General features: G+C 38.0%; 1 protein-coding gene across 5 annotated transcripts in view; it reads right to left on the bottom strand.

Moving 5' to 3' along the window:
- Window positions 1-12,322, bottom strand: part of LIMCH1 (LIM and calponin homology domains 1) — a 265,674-nt gene that overhangs the window by 40,300 nt on the left and 213,052 nt on the right. For 4 of the 5 annotated variants that reach the window (XM_088450569.1, XM_088450571.1, XM_088450570.1 and 1 more), the window contains exons 8-16: window positions 10,764-11,016; window positions 8,166-8,417; window positions 6,241-6,522; window positions 5,596-5,853; window positions 5,084-5,413; window positions 4,397-4,651; window positions 3,858-4,151; window positions 3,153-3,386; window positions 1,565-1,600 (exon numbers count right to left, since the gene is read on the bottom strand). In XM_088450569.1, the coding sequence (XP_088306695.1) occupies window positions 1,565-1,600; window positions 3,153-3,386; window positions 3,858-4,151; window positions 4,397-4,651; window positions 5,084-5,413; window positions 5,596-5,853; window positions 6,241-6,522; window positions 8,166-8,417; window positions 10,764-11,016 (2,194 nt within the window). The remainder of the gene's footprint in view (window positions 1-1,564; window positions 1,601-3,152; window positions 3,387-3,857; window positions 4,152-4,396; window positions 4,652-5,083; window positions 5,414-5,595; window positions 5,854-6,240; window positions 6,523-8,165; window positions 8,418-10,763; window positions 11,017-12,322) is intronic. The other variant, XM_088450573.1, reaches the window with a different exon arrangement.

The following is a 12,322-nucleotide window of genomic DNA, read 5'->3' as shown; positions in this document are numbered from 1 at the left end:
GCTGAGGTCGGGGGAGGGTGGTATAGGGTAACGCCTCTAGGACCACTTTCAGCACTGTAATATATTATATATATATATATATATATATATATATATATATATACACACACATAGAACATCATTTTGTGTATATATATATATATATATATATATATATATATATAGGAAAAAAAACTCAAATGAAGAGATGAAGCAGTGATGCTTGTTAGGTATTGGTTGTATACTACAACCAAAGTTAATTTGGTAATAAATTATTTGAAGGGATTATTAACTTGCCCAGTGAAATCAACATTTCTAGTCTACCCGCATTCATTAAAATCTCCACTGACTGGAGGACATTCTGGAACAATTTTTGTTAAATATTTGGCTCAGATTTTCCCATCTAGTTCGGATCTCAGAACAAGGCAAAAAGTTATCTATCACTGACATCTCGGCATAGATGTCTGTGAAAGATGACGTTTTGCCTCATTCCAAACTCAACGGGAAAATTCAAACCAAAACCCAACCACTCGATCCACTTTTGACATGCCAATATTACGTCTGATAACTGAGGCTCAAACAGAATTGCCATTTCTTATACCACTGGTGATTATTATTTTTTGTGAAGAAAGTTGTCCTGTTCGCACAGCATTTGTATTCACACAACTGTCAGTAAAAGCTGCGGTGCTTCTTCCATGGGATCACCAGGTAACGAGCTACTGTAAGCGGTGATTGCAGCTGCTCACATGCAAATTACGCTAGTTAAGCAGGTTGATTACATTTTAACCAAATTGTATATCATGTAATTAAAACATTTTTAGGCTGGATGCTATTAAATAATAAAAAAATCTCTAAACATATGAAAGTCCTATAATCTAGAGGGTTCCCAAGTGAATATTTAATTGATGGTATCTAAAATTAAACACTGAAACATGTATATCCTAAAACAGAATTTATTTTTTTTCAAAAAGATTTTCAGTGACTAAAAGTGTACCTTTATGCATAAGATGTAAACAAAATTTAAATAAAAATAAGAAAAACAAATCAACACTGCAAAATGAAGACAAAACACTCTGTACGAGCATAGTAAAGCTAAAAGCATAAAAACACACAGCTTAAGTGTTAGAAAAGTGGCAAAATATTCAAATGCTGCATGCGGGTCAAAATCTAAAGGTTAGCAACACTACCCCTCATGTGAGTTGTCACAATGGAGATATGAGCATATTAGTATAGCACATTTCATAGCTCTGTACATTAAGGCAGGAAAATTCTCATATCTGGACAGCCGCACGTGATTGGAACATATTTCATGTTTAATGTGCATGTGTTGCATTTTAAACCAGAGTTTCCATGAATCATGCACTTATAACGCTGTACGCAAAAATTACATCTGAAGTAAAATTAATTATTAGTCTCATGCTAATAGTCTCTGTTCTGTTACTGCCAATAATACATAGTATACTATTCAGGTAACAAATATATAACACAAAATGCGTATTGGCTGCATAATGACTATTAATATAACGTGGAGCAGGACATGCACTAAGTTGTTACGGGAACACTTCAAGCACAAAAGACAACTTACTCTGTGTCATCTGACAGAGCAGCCCGTGTGCTGAATCTACAAAATCAAATATACAATTAGATTTACTTGCAGGAAGCACAAAAGACCAGCCTCAAAATGGTGAAAAGTGCGTCAGATCTTACAGTGAGGTCAGTGTGGATTCCCCTTTAAATAGAATGTAGAAATCACAACATATTCATATCTCAGTGCATGTACAACTTAAACGTTATCCTTTCCAGATCCAGAACAACAGATGTGATCACTTCTAACACTTTCTTTTTTTTCTCCAAGAAAAAGAAAAAACAAATCCTTAAAACTACAGTGGAGTTTACTGGACGCATTGGCCAATTCTCTACGGAGAGTCCCCTTTATCAGCATTAAAAATCTTAAACCCATAACCCAGAGGTTCTCAAACGCAGCCCTCATGACACCCCAACAGTTCAGGTTTTAGATATATCTCTGGTTGAGCATAGGTGGTTAAATCAAATTGACTGAGGTACTAAACATGGACTGTACTTGCAGAGTTTGGGAACCCCTAGTATAGTGGGAAAATAATAGAATAAGCAGTAAAGTACTAAAACAGAAAAGCAGTTTACAATAAAATGTGCTTAACTATTAATATAGATGTAACGGTTCATGAAATACATTCTGCATGGCTCTGAACAAGAGGGCAAGAGCCAAACTACCTGGTCATTAAGCATGCAAACTCACACAGTATATCTATCTTCCTCTATCTTTACTACATTTGTGCTGGAACATACAGGAAAGCAGTCCTGACAGCAAGTCTTTTGGGTCAATATTTCCTTCTTCCTTCTTTTTTTATACATACAGTATATCTTTATATGTCATAGCATGTATAAGAGTACAGTATAAGAATATAAAATGATAACGGGGGAGCAACGAAGTCCAACTCTCTTCGCTGATCTGAGGTCCAGTTTTTTACACAACAAACAGACCGGCACACTCTGGAATAGTCGTAACTTGCTCCAGTGCCCTCTGAGCAAACAAATCTCTAGAGAACAAAAATCAGCGGCACTCTAGAGTCTTCCAAATGGATTAGTAGGTTTTTACTGTGATAAATTCACATAATAGGACAACCGTTTCGGGACAAACAAGCCCCTTTGTCAAGGTGTGTATCACACCTTGACAAAGGGGCATGTTTGTCCCGAAACATTGGTTGTCCTGTTATGTGAATTTATCACAGTAAAAACCTACTAATCCATTTGGAAGACTCTAGAGTGCCGCTGATTTTTGTTTTTATATATATATATATATATATATATATATATATATATATACATATATATATATATATATATATATATATCTGTGCATGTGCAAAACACAGAGAAAATTTATTTAAGTATTAAAAATATGGGTGCAGGGTACAGCACACCCTGCACCCATTATAAATACGCGTGTGTGTATATATTTTTATATATATATATATATATATATATATATATATACACATACATACATACACACATATAAATATACACACACACACAAACACACATATACAAACTTATTTTTGCAACTTTTTGAAATTCTAGCTTAGATAATGATAAGTAGGTCAGAGAGCTTAGTTATTGACAAATTATCTGACCTCGATAATTCATGGTCACGGCTTTCAAGAGGTTCCTGTGGCTGGGACTTAAGATCTGCACTTATGGGACTGCCCTGAATGGGGCTGCAAGTTGGTTGGCACATCAGATCGTCTCTTATTTCAATTGGGTCTTCAGCTTTGTTGAGATGGAGCAGGTGTGGTGGACCCTCAGACCTTATAGGTGTGGGGTCTTGGGGAATACTATTTTGCATAAAGGTGTTCATTTGTAGATCGCTAAGGAAGTAATTTCAGAGACTGTTACACACAATGTAATATATATTAGGTCTTAAAACAATTCAGAATTTTAAAAGAAACTTCAAGACAACACAAATATTACCACGTGCAGGATTTAAATACACCACCATGTATTATAAAGACATTTGATGGCATGTTTGTTGTACAGATCTACCAAAAATCTTCAATATACATTCATGCTTACATACTTGTAATCATTTCATATACTCTTCAATGAATGGCAATTACTTGGGACCTACCCTATTCAGTTACATGAACCATTATCAAAGACTTGTGACCAAAGCAAATCAACTTTGTTTCTTTAGTGGGACTATGGCAATTTTCAATTTAATATCCTGGAATGTTGCAAGTTACTGTATGCAAGGCATGACAGATCCCTCTCATTTTCAGTAACATTTTGCAAATCTCACAACATAAAAGCTCTTTATTGTGGACATTCAGGTTTCTGACCTCGCTGGCTCCTTTTCACTTTGCGGCAAGACACAGGATTTTTCCTCTACTTTTTGATGTACAGAAAATGGCACGGGGAGGAAGTGAGACAAAGCAACGTCAGATTGTTTTGGTGCGACCTGAATTCCTCTAACCATTATGTCAACTTTTCTTGGTTCTGGTGTACTTCTGTCCTTCTGCAAGCCGAGGTCTTCTTTACGCACATCTTCTACAAAAGCAGGATGTGTGCCATCGAGGTTGTTATTAGGATTAGCAGAGTTTGCTTCCACACCACTGGGAGGTAGAACATTACTCCTACAGGAACAGGTGACAGGTTGTTGAAACTTGGTAAAATTTTCAAGCACACAACATGCTTTTTCTTTAGGATCGATGTTATGTTGTCAACAAATTTATCAAACCAACAAATAAAAAACATTAGTGTTTAAAATGTTATGCCAAAAAAAAAAAAAAAAATCACTGCATATGCATGCATTGGTGGGTTACTGAAAGAACAGATTACTCAGACGTTCAGGTCAGTGCCGAGCACACAAGAAGCTCACGGGTGTTGGATATCATCCTGCCAGAGCTGTTTATGACCCTTCGGTTCAGTCTTCTGACTTGGTAATCTTCCATGATCTACAGTCTTGGTAGAATCCGAGGCAAGCGATGGCTGGGTAACTCTGGCACACTTTTGAAAAGTGCCAATTCGGCGTGCCAACATGTCATCCCGTTGGGTGTCTAGGAAATTACCACTATCCTCATTTCCGGGAGGTGCGGAAACATCTGGTGTCCTACAAACCTCAGCCGTAATAGATCTACTCCGGAAAGTGAAAGTAATGTTTATCAGGATAGGAGAAGCAGGACACAACAGATAAGTATACAGTATATGAACATAAAAGAATCTCACCAAAGAAATAAGTGAGAAGCATTCTTGGCATTTCAATATATAAACATAAAACAGTCTAAACATAATTCTTTCCCTACATATATTAGAGTAAAACTTCCTTTGCAGTTGTGCCAAATGGAAGAAGACACATGTTTATGGCTATAAAATGAAGTGTCACAAAAAGTAATAAATATGTGAATTACTTTAAAAGCAAAAAACATTAAATGTTCCAGATATTGTTAACATCTGAAAAAAATTCTCACTGGCAGATGATTATTTAACAAGCCAAACATTAACATGCTCAAATATAAATATACTGACACACACACAGTGACGAGGCTGATTAAATTGTGGGATGTACCTCGGCTTGGATTGTAGCAGTGGTGTTGTGAACATGACCTGGGCATTTAGAGCAGTATCTGATAAAACTGCTTTAGTGCTTATGATGTTTGAGACACTGTTGTCCCTCACACTTGCTTCACCAGTACCAGGCTTGGCGATGCACAATTTATCCCATCTCTGCTGGTCAATCTCTGTTACTGGGCCAAAGCGTACAAACTTCTGCTTGTTCCTGGCCCTCTTCTCTTGCAACGATAACTTGTGTCTACCAAAATCATCATTGGCTGCTCTGGTCACATCAATCTTAGTTGTTTGGTCATTCCCAGGGGGCTGGTTCTCAGCAGCATTTTCACTTTAGTTCCAAGAAATGAAGAAATATAAAGTTACCTGGGAGTCTATAAACTGCCCACTTAAGACCTCTTAAACCTGCTCAATAAAGCATTACAAAAGAAGAAGCGATTTGCAAACAAAGTAGATAGGATTTTAAATGATCAACTGAAAGCGATTCACACTCAAGCACAGAAAAAGTCACACCTATCTGCAGTAGACAGCTTAAGCCTCTGCCAGGTTTCCAGGTCAGCCCTTGTGATTGAGGCGGTGGTGAAAACCAGAGGCTCCTTCTGCTGAGAGACAGCTGCCTGGGCTTTGCGCTTAGCCAGATCATCTCTATGAACATCTGGAATTTTCTCCTCCTCCTCTTGTTCAGACTCATGGTCTACAGCTCTTGGAACGATGCTATCACTTATATTGATCGTCACCTTTTCTATCAGGCGGTCTTGGCTTTCATAATTGCTGTGCACAGTAATAATAATAATAATAAAAAGAAAAACTGGTTACATCATGGGCCGCACTTTGACCTTACTGGCTAGCTCATAGCCATGCTGTTGATTAATGGACACTACGTTTTTTAGCTAAAATTTTATATATTTTTTTAAATTCTAAATAAAAATATTTTCACCTAGGCTTCATAACCTCTTGTCAAAGTCACACGAGAGAGGCTACTCGTGTTTGTCATCCTATTCTAGACCTTTGACCATAGAAGACAAGCCAAGTCCATGGAGGATGCTTGGATTTTTTATTGTTATTATTTGCTGTTTTTGGCACTCTAGAGATTCAAAAATACTACAGATTGGCATAATCACACATATACTTTTCATTTAGGTAGGACAGTATGCGCACCTTGTATCCACTGAACGCTTGGAGGAAGGAGGGGTTGCAGCCAAGCAGTCTTGAGTAGGTTTTGTTTTGTTAATATAGGAACCTTGTATATACTGATTGAAAGGTGTTGAAACTTTAGGTTGGTTCATTCTTGCTCTGCGTGTAGCTAGGTCATCTCGCTCAATATCAGGCACTCGGCACTCTTCTTCCTCCTCCGAATCCACGTTAATTGGGCGAGTGCTCTCCCTCTGGAGCACTATGTCAGGTTCATGGTCTTCAAGAGTTTGATCATGACTAAGACAGCTATAATAATATTATACGGTTATCCATATGAATGGATACACATTAATACTGCAAAATGCAGTTGTCTCATGCAGAATTTTAGTGGTTAGCTACTCCAGTTGCAGTCCCACACAAATATTAATAGTACAAAATTAGAAACAAAAAAAGCTATTTTCTGCAGAATATGCATAAAGTGGTTTAAACACGGTTTAAATATGGTTTTTAAAATATATCCCTGTGTATAAGTATCTGGGGTGGAAAGAAAAATGAGGCTCTAGTGAAAATTTCTGAATGAGGAAATCTGCCACTTGGGCACCTGAATTTGAAGGTTTCCATCACTAAAGATGACCATGCGTGTTCATATCTGGAACACACAAGGTGAACCAAGATCGGCCATCTCTAGGAAGTTGTTGGTTACGCTGAATGTCTAGATCACATATGGCACCATTAGCGCAGTCGGCTGATGATCACTCACTGATTGCGCTCATCAGTTGACCGTATTATAGACTGGAAACAGATTATCTTTCAACGCGACCACATATATCTAGCTATTTCAGGACAATTTTGTATACAACGTGTGCCCTCAGCTTTAGTGAACTGAAGAATACAATTGCTCATGTTGTGCTTCATCAGAAAGCTGGTAACAATGGGTATACACAGCAATGGCAACATTTAACCACAGTAATTTATCACACAATTAAAAAAGCACAAATAACATTTCTCCATGCAACAGAGTTAATAACATAGTAAACCAAAGGCAAACAAAACAATCTACAAAAAACAGCAAAAAGTATGTAGATGATAATAATACACCATGCTGATGTGAAATGCCTTTTAATTTGTTAAATGGTTTCCACTATTCATCTTTCAATTAACTATTCTATGAATTAGATTATGTAAATGTCAGAATTTCAATGTCATCAGTGATTGGCAGCTTTGACTGATGTTTTTCAAAACAGCAAAAGTACCTAATGTTACACAAGTCTGACTTAGCATTAATTGTAATTGCTGGTTGAAAAACAATGGTCAAAACTGCTGATTATCGGCGGCTTTGAAAATCTGACAAATTATTACATTTACCCCAATAACTTGTCAACATGAATAATTCCCAAAAGAAGGTAGTTAGGGATCAGTCCAATGAAAAGACCCATCTAGTGTTGCTCAACAAGGGAATACACTAGCTTATAGCTGGCCGTTATTAAGAGGAAAAAAAAAAAACTAACCTTCTAATTAGAAAAAGTCAGGTTATTTATTATGTGACATATTTAAATAGGTCTACTACATGTACGTTTCTGAATATATAATAATGATACTTAACATTAGAACATCCTAGTTTACACCATTAAACAGGAGGCAGGACCAGACTAGTATTTGAATAAATTTCTTTTCTTTTTAAAGTAGTTTTCTTCACAATCGAATAACATTTGTAAATGAATGATAACCCCTCTTGTTCCACCACAAAAGCATTTAGTTTAGAACAGTTCCTTTTCCGCAAGCCATCTGAGCTTTCAGTGTTGCATGCACTCAGTGACGTGCGTGGATGTCCTCTCATAATTAGTTTCATGTTACACATGCTTCCATAGACTGCTCCACAGATGGTGACAGACAATAGTGTAACACACAGCAAACTCCAGACAAGCATTGCCACACAAGGAGGAGCTGACCTGCCGTAGTGCTTTATCGCAGGCATGACCTTAATTCCAACCCTTTGAAGACTTTTTAATTTCTGAACCTCTTCGTCATTTGGATTGTCACACACAGACGGCTGATCCTTGGCATCCTCTTGTTGATCGAAATATCCTTTAAGTTTGGAGGTTTTTCCAATTGACCTTTTAACAGGCGCCACTAGACAGGCCGCATCTTCATTCTGCCCTGCACTCTGCTCCTCCTCCTCGATAGTTTCAGGGCGATTAGGACTATTAGAGTATTATACATTCAAACTGATCAAGTTAGAGTAACAACTGTGTGTACAGAACAAGATACACAGAATATGCGTTTATTAAATATCTTTTGTATTCAATGTTTTTACATAATCCCCAGATGCTGCTGTTAAAGTTTTGCATGTGTGTTCCATGGTCCATTAAAAGTAAAAAATAGGAAAAACAACATATAAAGGTCTTGAAATAAAGACGACATAACCAAGTTTCTTTACCTAATTATGCTGTTAAAGCCGTGTCTCCTTTCATTTTCCCCAATCCTAACTTAACCACGGCACACAGAGTAAGCCATTCATCCCACATAAGACCTGTGGTTTAGAAGACCACCTAGAACAGCCATGCACCAGAGGTGTTCATTATCTCACACAAAATCAGCCTAAAACACTAAACCCACATAAACCTTACAAAGGTCAGACAGGAAGGCCGGCTAGGAACATGAAAAGTTTACAAACCCTATATATCTACAAATTAGCTGCATGCATTCCTGAAAATAAACTCAGAAAATAAACATGTCACTTATCTAGCAAATAACCATGTCACCCATCTAGTATCCTATGCACTTATATTTATATTAAATCTAAGAAGGTTCGCTTGTCACGTCATGTCTCTGCTTGAATAAAATTTTCTATGTAAACCATATGGACATGGTTTATGTTTAAGTGTCTGCATGCCGGGGAGATTTGCTTTTGTGCTGGAAGTTCTAAAATACAACTTCTTTCCAACAAGGGCTTCTGGAATTGAACCAAAGCAGTCACCACCGTCACAATGCCCCCCCCCCCCCCCCCCCGTTACTTCCATTATAGTCATGTGTCTACAATGGTAATAGAATTTCTAGCTGCTACTACCAGATGCTAGACTGTACAATCACAGGGACAGTAGGAAACAGGCCATTTGCAGCGCAGTGAATAGGAACACGCACACCGGGGGTGATACATACAGTATATAATAGAATTAGGCCATTTCAGATGGAATGAACTATAAACTTGGAATATGAATGGATTTGGGGTTAGTTTTTTTCTCTACACTGAAGCCAGACTAGTGCAGGCTATTTCAGATTTTTGTTTCAGATAACACTTTTAGGAAGATGGTAATATCAAATACTAGGTTACATTAATTCAAGGCATTGTCTACTTTAGGACCGCCCATCAGAAATGAAAGCATGGGGCTATCCCTAAATAACAGGGGTTACGCAGAGTGGAAAACTTTTTACCCTTGTGATCAATTTGTAAATCACTTAGTTTTCAATTTTGTGGGTGAGACGTATGCTGGTTATTGACTGCCGAGCTCAGAAGATCTGTACACTTACACGTAATATTCTATTGCATGTTCTTCTAGATATCTCCCATTGAATAATGATTGGGTAGCTGTACTGTACAGGTAACCTGTCCTATGCTGTGCACTAAGTGTAGGTGTGCAATTTTACCATCAGTTGCCAGGACACTTACATTTGATATTGGTGATCAAGAGTAATGAATAGGTAAGTCGGGCACACTCAAAGTGGATAGGTTTGGACATAATGAAGAAGCCTAATCGAGACTAAACTGTTTGGAAGAGCTTGCAGACACTATTTAGCCATTATACAGATGTGTCCACATACATCTATCCTCCGTGCGCTGCAAGTCACGCAACACAATGCGGGAGCTCCGTGTGACTCGGTAGCGCCGAACGTCTTTTCATGCATCTTTTTACTTTCAAATGCGTCGTATTCGCACATCGATGTGAATAGATGGCACAAGCAGCTTCTCCTGATCAAAATGATCTGCATGCCTCTGTTCTGTGAGCGAGTGCAGGTGTATCTACCATGCTAAACACTGTTACAGCCACTGACACTGCAACTTGGCATTTTGCATGCAGATACACCCGCAGTTGCGCAGAGAATATAGGCATGCTGCATATCATTTTAATCAGCAGAAGCTGCTTGTGCTCTCTATTGCTGTGCGAATAAGACGCATTGGAAGGTAAAAAGATGCACAAAAAGACGTTCAGCGCTACCGAGGCACGTCAATGCATGGCGTGACTAGAAGGGCTGTTTAACACGCAAGGAGGCTAGATGTATGTGGACCCATCTGTATGTCAACAAGTCACTTCTATTCAGGAGATGGGAATTCTGGGAAAGTACATCTCAAATTATAGCGCTTTCAGTTGATACCTAATACAATAAACTCCTGCAAATACCATACCAAGTCTAGCAGTCTGTTCTCCTCATTAAAGGCTTTCGAGTGATACATATTTAGGAGAAAGGGGAACAAGTACTCAACGTAACTGTACACTCAAAGAGCCCTGCTGGGGTCAATGCATGTGATGTTGGCATAGTATGACTTTTACCTCAATGGCCTCTCTCCCCCTTGTGGTGAGGTGGCGGTACTCCAGCTTTTCCGGTAATCCTCCCGCTCAGCCTTCTTTTTGCGCAGAGGAGCTGGAATGTACGCGGTCTGGTTGCTTTTGTTGGGGAGGTACTGGTTAAAAGGCACTATTATTTTGTTTTCTCCAAAGGATACCCGTCTGGCAGACATATCATCTTTTCTAACATCTGGTAATCTTCTGTGAGGCAAATCAGACTCCGAATCACTTCCCCGGCCTATCAATCAAGCAAACATAATGCACAAAAATCATTTTCATAGCTTAAAAGTCAAAATACTTAATAACAAAATACTAACAGGAAAGGCGTAAAGGGCAAGGGACCAGTTCACGTGGCAATCATTGACTGCGCACTAAAAAAAAAAGATATAGGAGACACTGTATTATTGATGTATGTTGCTGAATGTAGACCTAGTTTCCAGTCGGCATCCGGACTGTTGGGATGCTGAGTACAACCTGCTACAAGGAGTGGAAACCTTCACGAGCAACAATAAAAACGGAGCTAAAAAATTCAGGACATTATTTTATAAATATACACGAGAAACATCAAGAATGTCAGTGGAATCTTTTCACAAAGCCAGATTTGTAACGGACCCCAAGTACTTTGCTATAGCTTATAGCAATTCATGTTAAATCTGTCAACTCTTCCTGTTCCTGCTGTGCATATTCAGAGCTCGTTCTGCAAGCGATAGGCATAAGTGCTTTCTAATTATTTCATTATGTTTTGAGCAAATGTCAACATTGAAACTAAACTCTTGTGTGGGCAGATTTATAGTAAAACCACTTAACCTTGCTTTGTTTCCATGTCGGGTATCCTAGAAAGTCTTGTTGCCAAGCCTCAGCCTGCGATCCTCAGATATATAAGCTCTGTTTTATTTCCTCTACTGCTTGTTTGTTTTCTGAACAGTGTGGAGTTCTCTCTTTTATTACATTCCTCTGCTATTTGGCCACAGCTACATTAATAATGATAAGCATTTGGAAATTGTGTCCAAAGTTTAAAGTAGTTTACAATACAGTTGTTGCTTCCTAGGAGCTAAATGTGCTACAAGGATGTTGTTCCGGATACACAACAGTCAAATCAGATACACATAGGATAGGACCAGTGGGTCATACTTAGAAAGGCAACCAGTCTAATGTACTAAACTGATGCTTCTATCCCCTTCATATGTTTCATCCCGAATGTCAGGATTTTAACAAAAGGAATTTTTACAAAGGTAAATATGTGGTAAGAATATACAAGTTTTAAACACTTCTCCTACAACCAGGCAAAAAAAAAAAAAAAAAAGTAACCAAACCATCTTTACAGTCTTCTACATGTTGAATGATTTATTACATTTTTGTAAGCACCAATATTTATGCACATTTTACAGTGCTACGGTTGTCACTTAATTTGTTTATTCAGTCAACTTTAGGGCTATATTTATAAGCATGGGGCAAAATCAAAATTTATTTTACAGTGATGAAAAAATCATTTATTGCTGCTATACTTGACCAGTATAAAGATAACCTGTTATTGCTACACTTGA

The sequence above is a fragment of the Taudactylus pleione genome, unplaced genomic scaffold, assembly GCF_031769625.1.
Source record: "Taudactylus pleione unplaced genomic scaffold, aTauple2 ptg000519l, whole genome shotgun sequence".
Classification (NCBI taxonomy): Eukaryota; Metazoa; Chordata; class Amphibia; order Anura; family Myobatrachidae; genus Taudactylus; species Taudactylus pleione.
Note: the sequence above shows the minus strand (reverse complement) of the source record. Positions and strands in the feature narration are given on the sequence as shown.